The 24112-nt window shown below is 40.4% G+C and overlaps 1 protein-coding gene across 7 annotated transcripts in view; it reads right to left on the reverse strand.

Annotated features, from left to right (window-relative positions):
- Positions 1-24112, reverse strand: part of SEMA5A (semaphorin 5A) — a 505017-nt gene that overhangs the window by 285735 nt on the left and 195170 nt on the right. For all 7 annotated transcript variants that reach the window (XM_017496928.2, XM_037727285.1, XM_017496926.2 and 4 more), the window contains one exon: positions 3635-3734. In XM_017496928.2, the coding sequence (XP_017352417.1) occupies positions 3635-3734 (100 nt within the window). The remainder of the gene's footprint in view (positions 1-3634; positions 3735-24112) is intronic.

Genomic DNA, 24112 nt, shown 5'->3' on the forward strand with positions numbered 1-24112 from the left:
ATGAAAGATCATGTGCATCTTGGAAATGAAAATGTATGACTTCTTCCAGAAATTGCCTGAATTCAGATCCAAGTACCTCCTGATGCTACATAACCACAAATCACCTAAAGAGAGACTTTTCTCTTGCAGCACAATGCACTTCTTTTATCAATGAGTACAAAGAATCTTTAACTGAATTCAATTTCAGGAACATAAAGTATCGCTAGTATAAAGTGAAACCATCCAATAAATGGCTCCACGATGCCGAGTGCTATGAAGAAAAATCCAGGAGCATTCTATTTTTTTCACAATCCATATTTTTAAATCATTACTGATTTCTGAAATAATACACCTGTTATCTAAACTTACGCTTGCTAAGTCAAGCTTTGCCAAACAGGAATCTGAGGGCTGGGTTATTTTTAAAGTTTTATATCTGACTCACACTCCCTTTCAAACTTTTTGAGCCTAATCCCATGAAATTTCCTAAGTGAAATTCCTATTCTCTTCCACAAAGGCATGTGCACACGTATGTGAAACCCATGAAGACCCTCAGAGCTTCACTAGGGCTGCGTGCTCACCAGCTTGACTGTTAAGTGACAATAACTTCCCATGGGTTATTTTATTTAATCTTTGCAACAGCTGAAAGGGGTAGAAATTACTACATTATCTTTAAAGATGAGAAAATCAGGCTTGGAAACTGGCTTAGAGTCATTTAAATAAGGGCCAGACTTCTTTTTTTCTGTTATTTATCAAATGTCTATAATGTACCATGCACTGCTGTAGAATAGAAAACTACAGCCCATGCTCCTCGGGTCAACAAACTTTTGGAACATACTTATGATAAGAATATAAAAGGTTGTTATCTGAAATGCAAATCCTAGATTTTTATTTGCAATCTGGCAATCCCAAGTATTCATGTCCACCATGCCATATGGCATGCCAGGTTGACTCGGTGGCCCATCTAATCCTTCCCAGCAGACCATGTTGATATGCAAAGGATGGAGACCTCCAAGAATGTTGGGATGAGGACTCCAGGGATATTGGGATGCAGATTCAGGGGCCCTGGGATGGAAGCCACCAGAGACATTGGGATGGAGACTCTAGGGACATTGGGATGGACACTCCAGGGACATGGGGTGGAGGCTCCAGGGACACTGGAATGGAGACACCCCTGAGACACTGGGATATAGACTTCCAGGGATGCTGAAATGGAAACCATCAGAGATATTGGACAGAGACCTTTAGGGATACTAAGAGAGAGACCCCACTGACACTGGAATAGAGAACTCCAGGGACTCTGGGATGGAGACCTCCTGGGACAAGTACCCCTTGAAAACAATTCCCAGTTGCTATCTGTAGCCAGAACAGGAGCATAACACATCTCTTCACAATACCATAATTTCCTCCGTGGCTTCTCACATCCCTTAGGAAAATCTTGAGTCACTAACCAAAAGCCAATCACTTGCAGAGAATGTAGTACTGCTCTGTTCACACAGCACCCAGGACCTCCAGATACAAAGTCATAGTAAAACCTTTCCAGAGTTCTATAGAGATGAATGAGGGATGCAATACTCAAAACACTACTTGGGGTCATATTTGTACCTGCTCTCTCCACTAAGGGGTCTGTTCCCTTGGCTCAGAGTGAAAGCTCATTTTCCCTCAGAGTGAGCTTTGGTGTATACAGCCTGCCACTGGTTCACGCCCTTGCCAAATGTAGGTATCTGGGATAAGCTTTTATAATCCCAACCCCCTTTTCTATAAGTGTTCACCCAGATGCAGAGGGGAACAATTACCAATTCAATTCTGGAAATAAATGTGTTGAAACAACAGTTATCTATGAGCTTCTATGAGCAGTAAAAATCTGTGCTATATTCTGCAGAAATAAAGAAAAGACAGGTACTTCCCTTGTCTTCGGGTAAGTTGCCATCTGATAAGGGGGACTTGTCAAGAAATAATGCAGTATTCTACAATAAGTGCAGAACAAAAAAGGTAGATGTCAGGTGGGCACACAAGGCAGGGGATGTGGCAACTCGGAACTGATGCTGACCTGTGAGCCAGGTCCTTACTACAAGTGGGAGTTTACCAAGCAGAGAATTTGGAGTAGGGATGGGCGGTAGCCAGTATTCCAGAAAATAAGAAAGAGGTCAGAAGGGAAAACCCAGAGGCAGGAAAGAGCATATTCCATAACTGTAGACTGAATAAATAATTCCACATGCCTGGACCATGGGAGAATGAAAACAGGAAGTTTGGAAGGGAGATGAGAACGCAAGGTAGAAGAGCTGGCATACCACCCCAGGGAGCCAGCATTGACCCACTGGGAGCTACTGAAAGTGGGCATGTTTAAAAGGCGATGCTGGCTGTGGTATGCAGAAGGAGGAGAACATCTGGAGGCCAGGAGACCAATTCCCACCGCTGCAAAACACAGGCTGAACGCCAAGTGATGAAGTTTGATGGAAGCGAGCATCAGAAACCACCCAGTATTCTGACAGGACTAAAGTAAGGAAAAGAACACCAAGTAGCTTTGTCCCATCTATACTCACCGCCTCCTCACAAACATCAGAAGAGCCGAAAGTAACTAGTTAGGTGCAATAAACTCTGCCAACCTCTACCTACTCATGTAAAATCACAACCATTCATCGCTTCAAGTGTTGAGTGGATGTACAAGGACTCCTCAAGATCTGAGAGCAAGAGCAGCAATCCTAGAATCTGTTCAGTGTTCACCTAGAGTGCCCAGTGTATAAGCTAGATTTAGTTTCACTCAAGTTTATACAGAGACGGCAGAACCTCCATAGCTATGAAAGGTATGCTTTATACTCTGGATTTGGATGAAAAAGATAATGAACTCTCCACTGCCCAATGTGCCATCCTTAGGTGTCAGAAGAACCCAATTCTACATATGGCCCCTGTCTTCAACTTTAATATCAATTTTTTTAAAAGATGGATATACAATCCCCACATAGGTACATAGGTTTTCTAAGGAAGTGAGTGAAAAGGGGGGAAAGACTCAAATTTGTTTTCATTGTGTTCTGGTGGCCTCATCGTCAAACTGGGTTGCAGGTGTTGACCTAGATACGGGAACATGCACACCCTTAAGAGACACAGATGAAAATAACTTCCTTGAATTCTAACTTACGGTTATATGGCCTAATCAAGGTGACAAAGAAAGGTGGTGGTGGGCCTTGGAGTACACATCAAGATCTCTGGATCTCTAGAATCCCACTGAGGAATAAAGTGGGAAGTCAGGAACGTGGTTTCTGGAGTCAAACTGCCTGGGTTGGGAATCCAGGTCCATCTTTTCTTAGGCATATGCCCCTGGGCAACTGATTTATCTACTTTATCCCTCAGTTTCCTCATCTCTAAAACAGCAATGCTGATAGTACCTACCTCTCAGGTTTGAATGGAAGAACAAATGAGTTAATTCATGTTAGAACAGTTCCTGGCACAGGGTGAGGGCCCCATCAATGCTTGGTCTAAAGGGAAGCCGTCAACATCTTATTAGCAGTAGTATATTTTATGACACATACTGTATTTCATTCTTATAAGAAATAATATTGTTCAGCACTCTTCAGTTTTGTCAGGGAAGGTCACACGTAACTGCACAGATGTCAGATGAAGTCCAAAAATATCTGCGGTGGCAAAACACAATATCTCTCACCTTGCTCCTACAACAAGTTCTTTCTGTCCTGGGTCAAATGTTAACTGCGAGAAATCCACAGCATTCTTCGCTCTGAACTCCCGTAACCAGGGGCCAATTTCTAAACAGAAAAAATAAATAAATAAAAAGATAAAAATGAATTATATTTTCTCTGGGGACCACAGAAAGCGTACATCAGGTAGCAAATGTTACATTTCAGAGAGGATTTGGAGGTCCCTCTATGCCATCCTTCAGAGGCCACGGGAGGTTTCCCTCAGGATGCCCCATAAGCCACACTAAGAACTTGTAAAGCACAGAGGGCAGCCACCCAATAAAGAGCAAGTGAGGCATCAATGCTTGGTTGTGATTTACAAGCCAGATGTGCATTTTCCTTTTGGCTTTGGGCTGGGCAGAAAATAACACAGCATTCACATGATTCATCAAAGGAATACTGAATGCAAACAAGACCATTTCCTGTGCAACTTAACTCAAAAGAGCTGAAGATTTTTTAATATTACAAAAGCCTCCTTAGGAGAAAGCACCAAGCACACAAGCACCATTTGCCTTCTTTTAAATTAGGCGTTCCATTTCCCTGCCCTTTGGGTTTCTATTTTGGCCCCATGATTAGACTTGTTAAACACATTCAGACCTTTCTAGATGAGAAATCCACAGTTACTTCTAGGCTTCATTTGCATTTTTTCTAAGGGAAATCAGGAGATAGCCACTCTATAGAGACAGCATTTACAAGCACTGTTAACTCCTATTAGACAACCTCCAGCCCAGAGTCTGATTATTATAAAATGACAGTGTTTGAAGAGAGACAGAATGCTGCTTCAATGAGCCATTTTTGCAATTTTCATTAGCTAATTTCTAACACTAAAAAGTATTCAGTGAGTTGCCTGCCAGTCGTGGGATACCTCATCGTTATCATTGACAATTAACCATGTCATCTGATTGTCTTTTTCTCTTGGATTTAGTATTTTGAATAACCACACTGACTAACCAGGCACATAACAACTGTCAAATCAATGAAGTTATTGGTTGGAGGGAAAAGTGTGTAACACAGGAAAGAATCTCCCCCGGCAAACACTGATGCAAAAACATCAGTGTTATGTTTTCAATGGGGGCATATTTCTATATGCCCCCATCCCATATTATGTCCTGTATAAATTCCTTTGTTGATGTAATTGAGAGGAATTATTTTTAAGGACTATCTCTATATAATAAACATGTCTTTTCTCTACTAACAGTTATTGGGGGGAAGTTATATCAAGTGAAATTTATCTTCTGCTTAAAGGAAACCAGGTGTGAGCTATATAGAGAGGGGCTTGAAACTGTAATGTGCATGATATCTTGATTTTTTAAGGATTTTTATATAAAGTGCTACATTTTGTAGGCAAATAAATGAAAACGAAATACATAGAGCAAGATATGTACAAGGCACTGGAACTATAAACAGTTATTAATAAGCAACCCTTCCAGGGGTTTGTAATTCAGTTAAAGAAATAGCACTAGTATGTTTAAACAGGGTGTCTGTCAATGTAAAGTGTTTATTAGGGGCTTGTGGAGTTATAGGAGTTATTCTTACACGAAAGGAAGAGATGATTTGAGCTTTGGTAAAACAAAAGGAAAGATTTGAGCAGAGAGTGACAGGAAAGATGTCCTAGAGGGTCAAAGCAAGACAGCAACATGGGAGGCCGTGGTGCCCCCTGTGGCTATAACTGGTATAACTCATGTTCACTCCATCAGTGTCTCCATTCCAGGGCAAGAGAGAGAACCCAATGGCCATTGTGTCTGCACTGCTCCCTGCAGTGCCTGCTGCATACAACACAGCATCTTGAATGTGACAGGCAATAATAAATGTGTGAAATGAAGTAAGAACAAGTAAGCGAATTCAAGAGATGAAGAATAAAAAAGGAAAGGAAAGAGGAAAAAGAGAAAATAGAAAAGAAAAAGTAACAGCAACTTAAGAAGCTACTAGGAAAGGGGAAACTGAAAGATGTATTTAAATACAAACTGTAGAAAAATTCACTTTCATGTTAAAAGGTTTGGGCTTGATTTCATATATGACAGCAAAGCTTTAAAAAGTTATCAGGAAAGCACTTGACCCATTCGAGCAGATGTCTTTGGAATTTGAATGAGCACTTGATGGAAAGGATGGTCTGGAAAGGGCAGAGAATGGAAGGGAAAATAGCAGATTTTTAAAAACCTGAAAAACATACAATTTAGGTAGTGGTTTTGAAAATGGATAAAGACGTGGGATCTGCAATGGCAAAACATTCTACAAAACATTCTATAAATGAACATTCTTCATTTCTGATTTAGAAATGAAGTCAAGGAAAACAAGTTAAACAGAACAAAACAATTTCCAAATTAAATGAAGAAGAAAACAGTGATGACTGAGACAGGCAGCAGGAGTCTGAAGTGACTTTAGAGAAAGAGAATAATGTCAGATTATTATCTTTCAACAATGGGAATGTTGCACATGAAAAATTTCCCATGGCAGTTTGGCCTCGCAGCCATTGTTAAACATCGCTAAGTCCTCTAAGTGTCCATAAAGACGTTCTAGTTGAAGAGGTTCATCATTCAGAGGGGAAACACATGACCAGGGAGCACTGCCAGCACCAGGCTCCAGAGTGAACATCAGGGCTCTGTTCACCACAACTCAGAGCCCCCAGACCTGGGCTTGCATCCAATCTTCCAACTGCATGAGGGAAGAACAGAAGGCCAAGGGCTGACCTTCCTGCTGGGGGAGTGAAGAGATGAGCCTCTAAGACAAAGACTATGAAAGATAGAGAAATCAGTTTACTTATTTCCCATGCATGCATCTTTCTCGTTAGTTGGAAGACTGGGAAGAAAGTGTCTAACAGGAACCAGGCTAAAGAGGCATACATCAGGTTTCAGTCCCTGCACTGAACAACAGGAAGGCAGTTATACTACTGCCTAAAATACCCTCAAGTAATAAAAGGAGTCATGTACAAGGAAAAAATGAGTTAACAGCATATAGTTCTGTCAATATTGTTCAGTTTCCTTATTTGAAATTCTAATGAACTTCCCCAGTAAAACTGTATGTTTTTATGGTTAACATAGATCAAAGTTGAGTAATCTGCATATTCTCTTCTTTCTGACTTTCCTCCAGAAGGTCTGCCATCTCAATTTTGCATATTACATTGGCTTCTATCTCACCGATACCACGAGAGCCTTGCAAGAAAGTCTCTCCACCAACCCATCTCTTGAGCTAAAAGCCTGGAGCAATACCTAGCCTCCCAACTTCCCCAGCAGATCAGACAAAAGTCACTCTATCCTCTTTTCAAGGACCAGTTGCTCTCATCTCTTCTTTCCTCTTTAAATACTTCTCTAAATTACCTAGGCTTTTCTCTAAAATCTCTGATACTACCTGGTCCATTTCCCTCTGCCTGTAAGTATATGCACATCCTCTCCCATTTTAAAAAATATTATATATTTTTATTACAATCACTTGTTATTATACCTAAAAAAAACAAATAAAATGCATAATAAACTTCCAAGTACAATACAGGAATATTTCAAAAAGAAAAAAAAAAAAAAACAGGCTCAGTTTTACATGTGAGCATTATTCAAATCCTTAGGGAACATGTAAGCCCAAGTTTACACAAGTTTTCTTAGACGTAGAAGTAAAACTTCCCAACTCAATTTGAGGCTACTACAATCCTAACAATCTTGATATTAAGTCTGAACAAGGATATTATGAGAAAGAAAACTCACAGGTCAACTTCATTTAAGAACTTGACAAAAACATTCCTAAAGAAATGCATGATTAATCTCTCACACAAACACACACACACACACACACACACACACACACACACACACACACACACAAAATTTCATATGGAATCAGGCTTATCCCAGAAGCACAAGGATGGCTCAGCAAGCTTAATAACAGAAAACCTATTAGTGCAATTCATCATCAAAATAACATATTTCAATAGTAGCAAGATGAAATTGTCATAGCGTTTTCTAAGGAATCAGAAAATGAATAGTTATGGAAACAGAAGAGCTAAACGAGTTCAGGGCAATTGGTAGCACACTAGAGAACAGAGGAAGTTTGGGGAGAGTGAGGGAGAAGGGGGACAGCACAGCAGCTGGTAAATTAAGGGGATACAATTTTCAGTAATATTAGAATGCTCATTGCCCCAAACAGTTGAGTTTACCTTTTTGCACCTGTCCCTCTTCTCTGATATTGCTGGAACAACCATATGATGAAACAGAGCTTAAATATGGCAGCCAATATGACTATATATATAATATTGGAAGTTAAGTTATAACATAAAATTTGTAAATTCCAACTAATACTTGATAGATATTTCATAATATTTGACGTTAACTATCCTAGATAATCCAATCTTTACCCAAATGTGATTGTTGAAATACGGTCTCCAGCAATGATTTTCTATTGCAAAATTAGGTGTATCGATTCATATTTGCCTGCTCTTACAGCTACATAAGCTCCCACGTGATTGGTGTGTTCATTTTTTTAACATAAGTGTAATTCCATATTTTAAAGAATCCAGTCTTACAACTTCAGGAAACAATTTCTTTTATGAACAAGTCAGTATTAATAAATTTAGTCCAAAATATTTGACAAATATAAACTAGAAACTAGCTAAATAGATTGACGTTAATGTCCCTTCCAAAAAAGAAAAAAGAAAAAAAGAAAGAAAAACATGCAAAGAAAAAAGAAAGCCAAAGAAAAAGAAAGAAAATAAGGGGTAAAAGTTACTATTTTTAAAAAGCAGACACTCTAAAGATAGCCACGGTAATGATGCTTATAAGCCAAAACAACAGCAAATAAACAAACAAACAAAAACTTTTAAAAGAACCTGATAAATAAGAATCACAAATAGATTTGGCTGCGGAAAAACAGCTCTTGTGGAAGATATGATGGTCATTCTAAAATCTGAATTGACAGCCACTCCCCATGCTAATGTCTCCAGCACCAACTGTCCAGAAACCAACCCGATTTGTTAACAAACACTGATCAAGGAAACTCCCGGGTACACTAAGGGATGGCTCTGGACAACTGTTTCTTTCCTCACACCTTCAAACTTCAATTAATTAGGGGCTGAGAAAGCAGGATTTCATAACCTGTATGGGTGACTTGAAACCCATATTGGAAACTGAGATGCAAGCCAAACTAGGTAGGGTCAGGGGATGGTGGGTAAAGGCTGTTGAAAGGCACAGAGAGCAACACACATAAGTACACAGTCTGTAGAAATACAAGTGCATATCACAGCCTGCTTCTATTTCTCATGTAGGTATGTAACTGACTTAATCTGCATCATAGAAATAATAATAGTGCTAATAATATGACTATCAGTAAAATAGTTCAAAAATAGCTAACATTTAACTAGCATAAACCAAATGCTAGGTTCTATCTTGTGCACTTTGTAACTATTAATTCCTGTATTTCTTACACCTGCCCTATTATAGGTAAAGAAACGGAGGCACAATAAGGGTGAGTGTTACCAAGATCAATAGCTGGGAAGATACAAACCCAAGCAGCCTAGTTTTTATGCTTCTAGCCAGAATGCTGTATTATTGAACTTAAGCAAATATACAATTTAGCTTCTTATACAGCACATTTGGAAAATTACAGGAAGAAAAAAAAATAAACAGCTTCTCCACTTTGAAAGTTACTTTATTCCCATTGATAGACTGTTAAGCAAAATCACTGCCTACCCAGTTTTCAACTGTGGACTAGAGAAAAGTGAAATACAACAACAGAAACCTGGATCTCTCAAAACCAGCGACTACTTTAACCTGTCAATAAAACACAATTGTTTTTGCCAATGTTAATAAGGGTGGTGATCTACACAGAAACCATTCATCATTTTCACTAGCTATTTCTTGTTACCCAAGAGTCTTTATGTAAGTATGAAGGAAGAAAATGATAACCGTATGCTTTATTGGAGTGAAGAACATCCTGAAATGAGAATGTAGGGATGATACAAGCAGTGTGAACGGTTGTTTCTAAGCAGTCTAAACCACTCAACTCAATATGGGGGTAGTGGGGCAGGGACCAGCACTGTCCTGAAAATCCAAGAGCTGGGTCTTTACCTCCTCAACATGGACACTTTCTGTGGGCAGGCAGGAAAAGAAGTACAGGGCATATTCTCCGTGAAAGAATTCTGGAAGTTCTTTTTTAATGACCTTTTCCTGAAGTTGTAAAAAGAGCCATCCTACCTCAAAGGTACCTATTACTCCTTAAAGTTGGCATGCATCTCCCTTCTATGGACTTCATTTTCGGTTTCAGTGCATTACATATGCCATCTTATCAGTGAAATCTGAGCCAAAACTATGATAGAAAAACAAGGGAGTGGAATGTTTAAAAGCCAGCACAAGAAGACGAAGAGCACGCAGGTCAGTGCTGGTTTACCATGCTGTGTCTTGCCTTCTACCCGTTTCCTTCCCTTCCCTTTGCAGTCTGCTTCACCAGGCCTGAAACTCCAGCAACCACTCTGAACAAGGTAAGCTCACTTTGAGCAATAAATCAGCAGCACCCCATGCCATGTGTACCCCAAAATAAGATACATCGGTCTTCAGCCATCTTGGTTCTCTTTTGACATTTTTAAGTGATTATCATAGATTTTAGTCCCAGAGCCTCACACTTGTCTGGTACCAGTGGGTGAATGTAAAACACTTCATAAAGGAGAACATGCACATTCCTAGACATTTAAACTATGCTGGCGAAAAACACACATATCAGAATAACCAGGGTCTCTCACTTACGCTTTTTTACTTACTGACTATGTTTTCAGTACTGACATGGTTTCAGAAATTGTCTGAGATACTTTTACATATTAACTATTTTTATGTTTATAATCTTGTGAAACTAGAGCTGTCATTTTTGTTATAAAAATGTTTTAAACCCTGACATTTTGACAAGTTAAATATCCAAACATGACAAAAGGAATTAGTAGCTAAACTGGAATTTAAATCCCAAATAGGACTAAAGCAATATTTCTCTAAGATAAAAATTAAAAATCAATTTTCCAAGGAATGTATAAAGAACATGAATCCTTACTGCCTAGTAACATATAAGCATGGATTAATTTATCAAAAATGGTAGTTGGATCCACCAAAGGAGAGCAAAATTGGAAAGAAGGGAAGCTGGTGATTTCCAGATAGGAGACAGGAATATTCCAGCCTGGCTTCCCACTGGGCAGGGCACGAGTGAAGGAGGAATACCACAGAGAAAATCAGGAAGAAACCAGGGCACAGCCTAGGCAGCAGGAGGTCTGAGGGGAAGAAGATCTCAATAGTGGAGAATTTATCTCCCTCAAAGGTTCTTCCAAGACAAGTCCTATTTATATCAGCAAACTCCAGAATGTACAGATATGCTAAACTTTACTTTTGCTTTGTAGAAAAGCTGGAAAATAGGAGGCCATTTTTTTTTTCTCCAAATATAGGAGCCTCTACTGTTTTCAGTGTAACTCCTATTGAGGACTTAGTCAAATCAAAGCAGGTTAGCAGGACATGATATTGCTGACCTGCAGTCCAGCCCTTGACTTTATAGTGGAGCGCAGATGTGTGACACCACCTGCCCAAGGCTACACATGCAGAGTGAGCTGGAAAATCCCACATCCTAAGATTCCTTTGCTGATCTATTTTCTTCCCCATCACAGCACTAGTAGAATATCTAAATAGAAATACCATGGCTGAACCTCACCTACCACTGGCATTTAGATCCTGAGATTTGACAAATATTTGTGGTATGGCCTGAAAATCATGCAAACAATTGAAAACACGAGGTAATCCCTCCCCTGTTTCAGAAAGGTAGTGCATTTCAATTGGTTACAAGATGGCAATTGTTTCCGGTGAAATTCTGCTTCCTAACATTTCTCTTGAAATGTCCAAGAAAAATATCAAATATGTTTATTTAGTTGTTCTGTATTATCCTGCAACAATCTAACTTGGAGAAATGATGGGCCTGGAAAGTCACATGGGAATCCATTCCAGACATGAAGCCTGTCCACCACCTGCCCCGGCAGCCTTGGTCATCAGCTGCTTCCCCATTCAGGCCCCTGCCGCTCCTGCCCTCACTGGAACAGTGCACGCATTTTTTTCCTACAGTTTTACAGATTGGTGGTTAGTATTTAATGCTGATTTAAATTATGAATACATTTTATAACATGTATTCCAGGATGTAAAAAATAATGGTCTCTACCGGGCTGACCACATTATCTGAGCACATGAAAGTTTCTGAAGGACAGTATTTACAGGACCAAAATTATATATAGATAGATATGGTTATCAATATACCTAGGTCCCAAGGCCATCACACTCAGCAAGCATCCTCCTTCAAATTGTCCAATATAAGAACAAGAATGCAGCTTGCAGACTACACAAACTTAGTTATGAAGACTAAGCTTTCCAAATGTGGATTATAGTCATATTGCAACTAAACATATTGTGTATATGTATACAGTATACATATATACACATGTATTTATTCATATACAAATGTATACATATAGACACACATATACATGATAGGGACAGGAGGCAGAGAAATTCTAGGTGGACAGGGGAGGGTCCCTGGAGAAGTCCCACCCTCAAGCTGAAAAGCCTGAGACTGCAGCCCAAAGTGAGAACTTATATTGTTTTGCCACTGGAATGCTGCCTTTTCCTAAACCAACCCTGGCCCCACCCTGCCCCATCCTGTACCTATAAAGACCCCAGACTCACCTGGCAGAGAGGAGAAGCGGCTGGACATTGGGGACTATGGCTGGATGCTAGAGAGAAGCAGCTTGACTTCAGAGGGACAGTTTAATGGTGTAACTTTGAAGAAGAATCTGGCCAGAGATGGCTAGACTCCAGGGAATATTACCTTCCCACCTCATCCTCTTTCCAGCTCCCCTTCCCATTGAGAGCCACTTTCATTGGCATTTACCACCATTTACCTCCACATTTACCACCCTTCAGTTCATTCATGTTATCTCATTTTTCCTGGACATAGGACAAAAACTTGGGAGCCATGAGTGCAGACACAAAAGAGGCCAGTGACCTGTTAACACTTAAGCTACCTAGAAGCAGCAGACCTAAAATAGCACTGTAACACATGCTCTGGGGTTTCAGGGGTCACAGGTTCTTTGCTAGATGCTGCTGTGGGGCCCACAGGGAGTTGGCTCCTGCCAGCGTCCAAAAGTGTTCACCCTGGCTTCTGCATCCACTCACCTGCGTGCTCCCTCCAGCATGGGGTGGAACACAGAGGGTCTGGGTGAGTGGAGCTCACCCCTGCCAGCACCAAAATGGCCAGCTGGTTCCAGCATGTGTCATCCCAGTTCCCGCCTCATCTGCACTCTCCCTCCCACAACGCGTTGAGAGCTGCAGGCTGAGTAAATGAGGCATCCTGCCTATATTTATATATCCCTATCTGCATGGAGCAAGTAAATATCTTGCTCCATACAAACATGGATATATATAAATATATGGATCCCTGTATGTATGGAGCAAGTAAATATCTTGCTCCATACATACATGCCTATATTTATATATCCCTGTATGCATGGAGCAAGTAAATATCTTGCTCCATACATACAGGGATATATAAATATAGGCATCAATATAGTCATTCATACATATAGATATGTGTGTGTGTGTGTGTGTGTGTGTATACATATTTGCCTTAGTGTATTTCAATAGATATTATAGACACTATAGGCTACAATAGAGAGAAAAAATTATCTCAAAAAATGTCCATAGGAAATGAGTATATCTCATTTATCAAACTTTTAAAAAACAAAAATATTTAATAATAATCAATTAGAGAAATTAAAACATTTCATATCAGGGAAAAAGACTCAACATAGCAAGAAAGCATAAAGCATCTTTCATTTACATTTTCATTTGTAAATATGACACATAAAACAGCATTTTAAAAATGTGAGCAGTGCTTTTTCATATGCTTTTTGGTTTCTTTTGCAGTCTGTTTAAAGTGAGTCAGATGTTCTTTCAAGTCTTCATATGATCTTGTTGCATTAACGTAGAGTACACCTGATCCATTTTTCACACATTCATTGTAGAAAAAAATTCACAAACTACAACTTTTGCAAAAGGTCTAGAATCTGATTTGGATTCTTGTGAAGTTCACCGTTTCATCCTGGGCAGCCTGCCTGCTGGATTTTGCAGAAACCAAAAAGCTGTGATAGCCCCCCTTACTCAAACAGTTCCTGATTGGGTCTTCATTCAAACACCATTTGAGAACCACAAGTCTCCTGTTACACATTTTTTTTTTTTTTACATCCTGGAATCTATGGCATAAAATGTATACATATGTAAATCGGTATTAAATACTAACCAGCAATCTGTGATTGTCAGAAAGAACGCGTGCTCTGTTTCAGTGAGGGCAGGAGCAGGGGCCTGCATGGGGAGGCAGCTGGGGACCAGGGCCGCCGGGGCAGGCACCGGACAGGCTTCATGTCCAGAAGCAACTCCAGTGTGACTTTCCAGACCCATCATTTCTCTAAGTTAGATTGTCACAAGATAATACAGAAAAACTAAATATATTTTTCCTGGATATTTTGAGAGAAATCTTAGGAAGCAAAATTTCACCGGAACCAATTATCATCTCATAACCAATTGAAATGCACTACCTTTCTGAAACAGGGGTGGGATTAATAAATTCCACTGCTACCTCATGTTTTTAATTGTTTGCATGATTTTCAGCCATACCACAGATACTTGTCAAATCTCAGGATCTAAATGCCAGCATTAGGTGAGGCTGTCACTATTCTGGCCCACGAAGTTCTGAGTCATTCAAGGGTTGCCTCAAACACACCTGGCAAGAGCAAAGAGACACTAATGAAAAGCTGTCGGTAATCTGGGTTCAAAATCTGCCTCACGGGCTAGAGTTGCCTTCTCTTTTGTTTATAACTTTTAAGATATTGGTAAATTCCTATTTCATTAAACCACCTGAAACAATTAATTAGGATAAGAACGAAGCTGATCAGTACCTGGTTTTTTTGCTAGACAACTCACAGAAGAAGCAATTTCTACTTATCTGTCAGGAAAGACAGATTTTTCTTTTTAATTTATAAGATTATGTAAATTTATATATTATACTACAAACTAAGCATGACCCTCAAACTCCTGGACTGTGTTTAACTTCGTCCTGCAGGTTATGAAGTTGATGCCCCGCCTGCCCCTCCCTTAAACTTTATGTGGTCTCAAAGTACTCTGTGTCACCTATAGGAAACTTTACCCAGTGCAAAAGCATTTGACTCATGACCTGCAGCATAAGAATTTAGGCTATAAAATCTAATTGCAAAACCTCCATGTTATGACAAAGAACAACAAAAAGTAATTTCCTTTAGATTTATAACTTTGGAGTTACAAACGATGTTAATATGACCAAAATTACAAAAATGAACAACTTCTATTCAGTAGACACTTAGATTGTTCCAGAAGTAGTCAAAGTGCTGGCTGTGCAAACAGTGATAGCCAGAAGACTGACAGGTACAAAGACAGACATTCGCCACCAGATAACGGCAGAGATTGCAGGGGACCGTGTCAGAGATTTCTTTTTTTTTTTTTAATATATTTTATTACATTTTAGGTTTCTTAGAGCCTTAGGGTGTGTGGTTTTAAAATATCCAGAAGAGTTCTGCTACAGATTCAGAATTCACCAGATCTCAGATTTAAGAAAATAAATCATTTGCTTAAGGAAAGACTCTCTGTCACATCCTCACAATTCACACATAAGTTTCCTCTCTGCCTCCTCACTATTGGAAAATCTTTCTGTTCTAATCTAAGCCACTACTTCTGCAGACCTTAGGATTCAAGGGAAGAAGAAAGATATGGGAACTCAGGAGATAAGACAGGGCTGTACAAGGAAAGCTTCTAGCTTGAAGAGAGTTCTAATAAGTCCCGAGGTGGCCTCTTTGTAGAAGTACAGATTCTACTGACGCATCAGAACTACAACAGGTTTTCCAAGTCATACCAAGATTTTTCCAGGAATGTTAGGGTTAAACATTAGGTGGATATGCACCAAAAATGCTGGGGCAGCACAATAATTCATTTATGTAGTCAAGTAATATTTATTTATTGAGTACCTGCTACATGGAAGAACCAACTGTAGGTACTGCCTGGAATACAAAGTTATATAAGACAGACCTCTGCCTTCAAGATATTTATAATTTAGCTAAGAAGATGAGATACACACAAAAGAGAGTTAAACTGAAGAAGATAAATACTATCTGGTCCCAGGGAAAGCATAAAGATGATAAATGCTCTAAAGCAACACCATCCAATGAAAATATAATGTAAGATGCACATGTAATTTTATATGTCCCAGTAGCTATGTTAAAAAACTGTTGAAACGGGCCAGGCGAGGTGGCTCACGCTTGTAATCCTGGCACTTTGGAAGCCCAAGACAGGCGGATCATCAGGTCAGGATATTGAGACCACCCTGGCTAACACGGTGAAACCCCATCCGTATTAAAAATACAAAAAATTAGCTGGGCGTGGTGGCAAATGCCTGTAATCCCAGCTACTCAGGAGGCTGAGGCAGGAGAATTGCTTGAACCTGGGAGGCGGAGGTTGCAGTGAGCCAAGATCACACCACTGCAGCCTGGGCAACAGAGCAAGACTCTGTCTCAAAATGAAAAAAAAAAAAAAAAAAAAAAAAAAGGTTGAAAAAGGTTAAAATAATTTTGAAGAATTCGCTTATTTAACCCAATATATCCATAATATTTCAACATGCTATCAAAATAAAATTTATTGAGATATCTTTGTGTGTCTCTGTCTCTGTCTCTCTCTCCCTCTCTCTCTCTTTCTCTCTCTCTCTCTCTCTCTGTGTCTGTGTGTGTGTGTGTGTGTGTGTGTATTCTAAGTCTTTGGAATCCTTACACTTACTGCACATCTCAATTTGGACTGCATACCCTCTGAAGCCATACCTGGAGAGTGGCTACATGATCGGACAGCACATACCCAAGATTATTAAGAACAGGCTTCCTTGGTGACATGAAGGCTTTGTTCTATTACATCCAGGATGGAAAAACAAATTAAATTGTCTTCTCAGAATCAACTGCCATGGAGATCATCACAACCTAATCAGGCACTGATCCCAACAAAACTACCCTCCATTCACCAAATACACTGATGAAAGCAACACAGTCCTTAGAGTTTGGTTGGCTTGGGTTGGAATCTCATGTGCACAACTTTTTCATGTGGAACCATATTCATCAAGTGAGGCATTTAGTAATGGGTTGACTCAGCAGGTCTGGGGCATTCAAGCCAAGCATGTTCCAAGAAAAGATCTGGTCTTTGGCTCCTGGGAAATAATATCTAAGCCCTTAGAATATTCTGCTTGATAAGAATGTCTCTCTCTCTTGAGTTGAGATCTTGGAGCCATGCCAGATAGTCTATACTAACAATGCAGTTGACGGTGGGGACCTGAGGCCAGGCTGTATCAGGTTGACTTCAGGAAGGGCTGGAGTCTGAGTAACTACTGTCAGCCATGCAAGCACTCCGTGCCTTTGTGATCAACCCTCAATAAATCCCTGGACACCAAGGCTACGTTGCACTTCTTTGGTTGGTGATATTTCACTCATTTTGCCAAATGTCATTTCTGGGAGAATACAGTGCTGCCCTTTGACTCCACCGGGAGAGAACAAAAGGAAGCTTACACACAGCCTTTCTTGAGCTTTGGCCCACGCACCTTTTATGGCTGCTAACTTTAATCTGCATCTATCAGTAATCAACCCTAACAGTAAGTATAAACATTTTTCTGAGTCCTGTGAATCACTGAACGTGATAGTGGTACTGGAGAACTCCAACTCAAAGCTTATCTCTGTTGTAATGGTAATCACAGTAAACACAATAATAAAACCTATATAAATATCCCAGGACACAGATATGTTAATTTGGAAGTGTCGGAAATACATAGAAATCACTCTCTATGTTTTTAATTTTTAAACCACATCTTAAACTCCAGGAGTGTTGGGGAAAGATGACGTTTGTAGGTCTCCATGCTGTTTGGGGTTGGGGTGTGTGGAAGGATAATCTATGGACTTTCTGGATTTTAATGTATTCACCTGGTAACAAACCATGATTGCCTTAAACGCCTTAAATTATTATGGAATTTCTTGTCTCAGAGCCCAGTCAGGTTGGCAGGAATTAACATGTCTTAGATACAGAATTTGATCACTCTTGGTCACTTCTATAGCTATTTCTTCAACAAATCATGTGTGATGTCTACGGGGATGTAACTGTACCTTTAAAATGTTGTTTTCATATTGCTGTGATGAGGATTCCACGTTCCTGTATGTATCACTATTTTCAGAATCTGTAGTTTATACAGGTGCCAACGCTCCTTGTGATGTATGTGCTAGGCACATTGACATGCCGACTGCAATGGTAAGCATTTATCATGTATAAAAAGATGCCACTGGACTGGATGTACACAACTGGGAAAGGAATTAAAAACTCTTAAAAATGTGCCTTGAAAAAAAAAAGAAAGCACTCTCTCACTTTACCAGGGCATTATGGTACCTGCTTGTCTAGGAAGAGATCCAGTTCCCTCGAATAGCATCAGAATCTTAGGCAGCCAATCTGTAGCTTTTCCAAAGGGTAAATTCCTTCCTAGGATCAAGCTTTCAACTTCTTTATATGAGTCATAATAGGCACGTGGCTAGAAACTAGACAAATGCCACTCATGGTATAATTAGTACATTTCATTGCTATCTTTCTTCACATATTTTATAGCCCCCACAGTTTTTTTTTTTTTCAAAATTAACATAAGAAATTTCTTGACTTATGTATTCCTACTTTGCATTCTCTCACAGAAACCAGTATATTGCCAACAAATTAAGAAAAAATAATACGTGTTCTATTCCATTTTTTACTATTCTATTGACCAACTAACAGTGATACTCAATGAAGAAAGCCAAAATGCAATCTGCTTTGGATAAATATTTCAACAGACCGGGAAAGAAGAAAAGTCAGATCCCACGTCATGAGCATCCCCAGTTCATTGTGAAATACACCCACACAGATGAAGCCACATTCTTAGTTTATGGTGTCCCCATGGACTTCCAGACATATGGACTAGCTAAAAACTTTCAGAAGCCCATCAAATCTCAAGTCTCAAGACTGTACTCTACTTGCATTGACTTTCTCTGTCTGCAAGGGTCTACAGACCAAGGCACACTGCCTTTGGCCTTCACTCTTTCTCAAACTCCCCTGTCTTTCACCTCTTTCTCATCATTCATTCAAGGAGACCCCCTTAGCCTTGCCGTAACACTGATTCTCATTTCTCCATGTTACTATCAGGATTCCATCCTGTCTGAATTATCTTCCTATCCCTGTTTATTCAAATTCTAATGAATGTAACAGGCCGGGGACTACTTATGAGTAGGGTACAGGTTTATTAATATCTGTGCTCTCATATCTCATGAAATAGCCTTCAATGCATGTGTTAAATAGAACATGGGTCATATCAAGGCAGCATGAAGTCCTATACATCATCGTATTCTTCCTTAATAACCTCACTAGCCTCCCTCCTTTCCAGGCCATCAGACATGCCAATCTCATACATCTTTTCATTTTTTTTTCAATTTGTACCTATTTAATTATTTAGAGACCAGTTTATGGCACTGGCTAATTTTTGTATTTTGGTAAAGACAGGATTTCGTCATGTTATCCAGGCTGGTCTTGAATTCCAAGGCTCAAGAGATCCACTGGCCTCTGCCTCCCAAAGTGCTGGGATTACAGGTGTGAGCCCCTGTACCTGGCTCAATTTGATATATCTTGACTAATGATTATGTTCAAGTAACACTTATGAACTACATTCTATCATTCTTCTAATCATTTTACATGGGATTGTTTATATCCAAATAATACCGTGAATTTAGTCAAAGAAGTCATCTTTAACATTTGCAAAATATAAGCATTAGTCTCTAGGCTCTAGAACAGGGACTGGCAAACTATGGCCTATGGGCCAAATCTGTCCAATCACCTGTTTTTGTAAATAAAGTTTTATTGGAACACAGCCATGCCCATTGTTTCCGTATATTCTATGACTGCATTTATGCTACACTAGCAAAGTTGAGTTCGGACTATTTGCCCTGAAAGGGCCAAAATATTTACTATCTCACCATTTATAGAATAAAAGTAGGCCAACCCTTGCTCTAGAAAATTATAGAGTAAAAAGCCCAACTAATGTGCATTATGGATAATTAAACATGCTAAGCATAGTTTCTTAGAGATGGAGACAGATGGGAAGGGGAGGGGAGGGGAGGGGAGAGGAAGGAAGAGGAGAGAAGAGGAGGGAAGGGGAGGGAAGGGAAGGGGAGGGAAGGGAAAGAGAGAGAGGAAGGAAGGAAGGAAGGAAGGAAGGAAGGAAGGAAGGAAGGAAGGAAGGAAGGCAGGCAGGCAGGCGGGCAGGCAGGCACAATTTTAAAGTAAGAAGAAACCTCTGAGCACATCTACTCAAACCTCTTCCCTAAGACTCCAGAAGAGTAGAGAGTCTTTCTGAAATTCACCCAGCTAGATATCAATCTGGATTAGCTTAGAAAGAGCCCCTAATCATTTACCCCACACAATTTATCATATATCACATGGCATCAATAAGGAGGAGCACTTCCACAATATTTCATCCCATAGTTTTATATGTCCTTTAATATCTTCCAGTGAAAATGATAAGGACATTCAGAAAATCATTACCCTCTTCATAAGCTGAGTATTTTCTGCACTTTCACATAAAACCATTTTGAAACTCCAGCTAATTACTATACTTCCATTTCCTCTGAGAGAAAAATAAAATGAAAAGCAAACCTTCTGGAATTCCTAGCACAGCCTATGTTATGGGACAGTTAATGTTATCTACTGTCCCGTAAAAGTCACTGGCCTCACTCCCAGGCTTCTTTTGGTACTGGCAGCCCCAAGTCAAACACCCAAGATGTTAAACTTAAAAAAAAAAAAAAAGCACATGTTAAAAAAAGAAACAAAAGCTGACATTTATGGTTTCAGGGTTTTTATTTCCAACAGAGGTGGATTTCTGCCATGGCCCAGCATCCCCAGGAGAGCGCGGCATGCCACACCTCCAAATCACCAGCCTCTGCAGGCAGGATCACAGGGCAGTGAGGAAAACAAATACCCTTCCTTTGGCTTTGCCCTTTTGGGTTCATTTTGGTGAATGTCTGCGTGCTTTCATTTCGAGGTACTAACCTGCCAGGAACCATAAGCCAGGGGGTATCATAGTCACCCTTGTTTCCCAGTGTGGGACAAAGCCATCACATCGACAAACTGGAAGCCATATTTACAGCCCCGCTGACTTCCCAGGAGAGACTTGTGAATTCAATGTCACAGTCGCATTTCTAATCTTGTTTCCAATTTTTCTCGACATGTTTATATTCTCATTTCCTGATGTGTGCCAAACAGCTTCGGAGACCCTTCCCGCTCTGGGCCCGTTTTTGATGGGGTTTGTCATGGTGAACTTTAATTATTTGCTTGACCCCATTAATGTTTCTTCCCTAGACCGTCTGCTCCCAGGCACGTGCTGGCTGTTTATTCAAGCCTTCGTGTGGCAAACGTGTACCCACTCTCGTGCCTGGTCTTGCTATAGACACTGCAGGAAAACAAACAGAGAAGGCTGTTCCTCTCATTGAATGCTTATCCTAATGAAGAAGGCAGAATCAGTGAAATAAACCGTCAGTGTCATGATGGAAATAAAACAGCGTGACTTTCTAGCATGTGACTTAGAGCAACATGGTAGAGTATGCGAGGAAGGCCACTCTGTGCAGGTAACATTAAACCTGGGACTGGAAAGACGAGAAAAAGTTTCATTGAGATCTGTGCAAAGGGCATTCCAGGAGAGGGAGCTGTCTGGGGAAAGCCTCCAAAGTGACGATGATGCAGGGGAAACTGAGCAAGAGAAGCAGACAGGAGTGTAATGAGAGACGGAGAGGAGAGGTGTGAGGGAGGGAGGGCCAGTGCCTGCATCATCTTGCAAGTAGAGGTAAAAAGCTTTGGATTTTATTCTATGGGAGAGGTTGGCAAACTCTTGCTGCAAAGGTCTGGATAGTATTTTAGGCTTTGTGGGAATATAGTCTCTGTCATGACTACTCAACCCTGCTGTTGTCACCACAGACAAACAAAAGTGGGCGTGGCTGGGTTCCACTAAGGCAATATTCACAACCACAAGTGGGAGGTCCGCTTCAGCCTGCAGCTACAGTTTTTGCCAACCCCTGTCCATGACACTGGGAAGCCCAGGGATGTGTATGAAACAGTCGAGGGGGACGCATGAGCTGCCTGGCATTTGTTTTTAACTCCTAGGACTGAAGTGTGGAGAATGGACTGCAGAGGTTAGAGAATGCAGGAAATCGGAGAGACCACAGCAGTCTAGGGAAGATGGAGGAAAGAAGGCACAAGTGGGAAGCATTTTGAATGGACTGATCAGGGAATTAAGGAAAGGTGAGAAACTGAGGATGATGCCCAAGTTTTTTTTCACTAGAGCAACTCAATCTAAGTGTGATTTCTGAGACAGGAGAGATGGAGAAAAATGAATTTGGAGATCTTTCCTGGTTATCTATGCATTGGTCCTCACTAGAAATTGCAATGGAGATGTGAGTAAGGTAGAAACAGAGCAGTTCTGGAGCTCAGAAGCAGCTGGACAGAAGATAAAGGCTTGGTAGCCCCTAACATACAGATGGCATTTAATAAGGCACTAGGGGGGACATCGAGGTGAGGAATGACAGAGAAGAAAATGGGCACTCATACTGAGAGTTGGAAGAAAGAGGTGTGGCATGTTCAGCAACAGAACAAATGAATGCATGCAGGAATGAATGAACAAGCCCACATCCTTCATTAGCAGGTCCGCTGATTCCTCTCTCTCTACAGCTTCTATACTTCACTGTAGAATTTCAGAGCAAACGACTGTGACAAGTTTGATCTCTGAATCAATTTGATCATTAACACCATCTCTGATACATAAGCCGTTTATCTTCATATGGATTTTTTTTTTTCTTTTGAGATGGAGTCTGGTTCTGTCACCCAGGCTGGAGTGCAGTGGCACAATCTCAGCTCGCTGCAACCTCCACCTCTCTGGCTCAAACAATTCTCCTGCCTCAGTATCTCAAATAGCTGGGGCTTGCACCACCACATCCAGGCAATTTCTGTATTCTTAGTAGAGATGGGGTTTCAACCTATTGGTAAGGCTGGTCTTGAACTCCTGACCTTGTGATCTGTCCACCTCAGCCTCCCAAAGTATTGGGATGACAGGTGTGAGCCACCTGCCCAGCCCATACAGGATTCTGTTTCTTCTGACATAAATACAAATTGGAACCTGCTCCTTCACTCCAATTATTTCCCCAGAAGTAAGAACTAATAGCCCCAGGTACATCCCCAGCCACCACTGAAGATGCCTTTCTTCTCTGTGGGCTACCTTGAGAGATAGAGGCTCTGTTGGTTGTGGTAGAGGGTTTACTAACATAATTGTGAACATAATTTGTTCTGATAAACTTCTGCCTTCCAGTCTACCCATGTTCTGTATATTAGAAGAAAACAGGATTGGTGTGAGTGCATGCATGTACACACACACAAGTGAAGAATGTTTAGTTCTGCCTGTCTGTGCCTCAGGTATGGCATGTAACAGATGTTACACTAACACACATTTTTTGCTTTAAGAAAAGGATGAAGGAGGTGGAGTGGGCTGACTTGTAGACACTTTGGATTCCAAATCAAACCAGAAAAAAAGAAAAGACTGCACACAGTTACAACAAAGTACAAGTGGAAAAGAACCCCCACCAAGTTCAAAGGAACTTGTGTTTAATCAGACAAAAACAATTTTTATAGCCTCAGGAGCCCGCGTGGTATGTGAGGAAGTTGTGCAGCAGGATGGTATTAGGCATTCAAGCCAGTGTGCTTTTGTGTTACTTTCTTCTTTCTTTGTTTGCAACCAGGGTTCAAAGAAATTCACTGCGCAAAACAGATACTGAAGTAGATCATACCCACGAAGTCACATTGTCACAACAAGCAGCTCTGTGTTATGAGCAAGATTACAAGTGACCCATCAAATAAAGCAGTTATTGTCTAAGTAAGAGCTCCTTTCTTCCAGGATCCTACCGTGGTGCTAGCTTGGTCTCTTCCAATGAAGCTCTCATGCGCCTGATATGAACACCAAGCAGCCTCTTGAACGTATTCAGTGAGCCCGACTTCAAGAAAAAGCCCTGAAAGGAGAGGAGGTGGCAGCTGGCAAGACATAGAGAATCCTTTTCTTCTGAAAATTTGTTCTTCCTCAGCCCATTCACACAGCGCTTTGACTGTTTCCTACCTGAAGGTCACATGCACGGCCAAATCTCCATCTCATTAATTATAACTCATGACAAGCCATTAAAAATCTCATTTCATTTTACCATCCACCCTCCTTTTAACTGACTTTTCATAATTATAATTCTATTTTTGATATACTGGACCTATTAAATTTCATGCCATATAGAGATTTTAGAACGCCTAAAA

Source organism: Cebus imitator, unplaced genomic scaffold (genome assembly GCF_001604975.1).
Source record: "Cebus imitator isolate Cc_AM_T3 unplaced genomic scaffold, Cebus_imitator-1.0 Scaffold226, whole genome shotgun sequence".
In the NCBI taxonomy this organism is placed as follows: Eukaryota; Metazoa; Chordata; class Mammalia; order Primates; family Cebidae; genus Cebus; species Cebus imitator.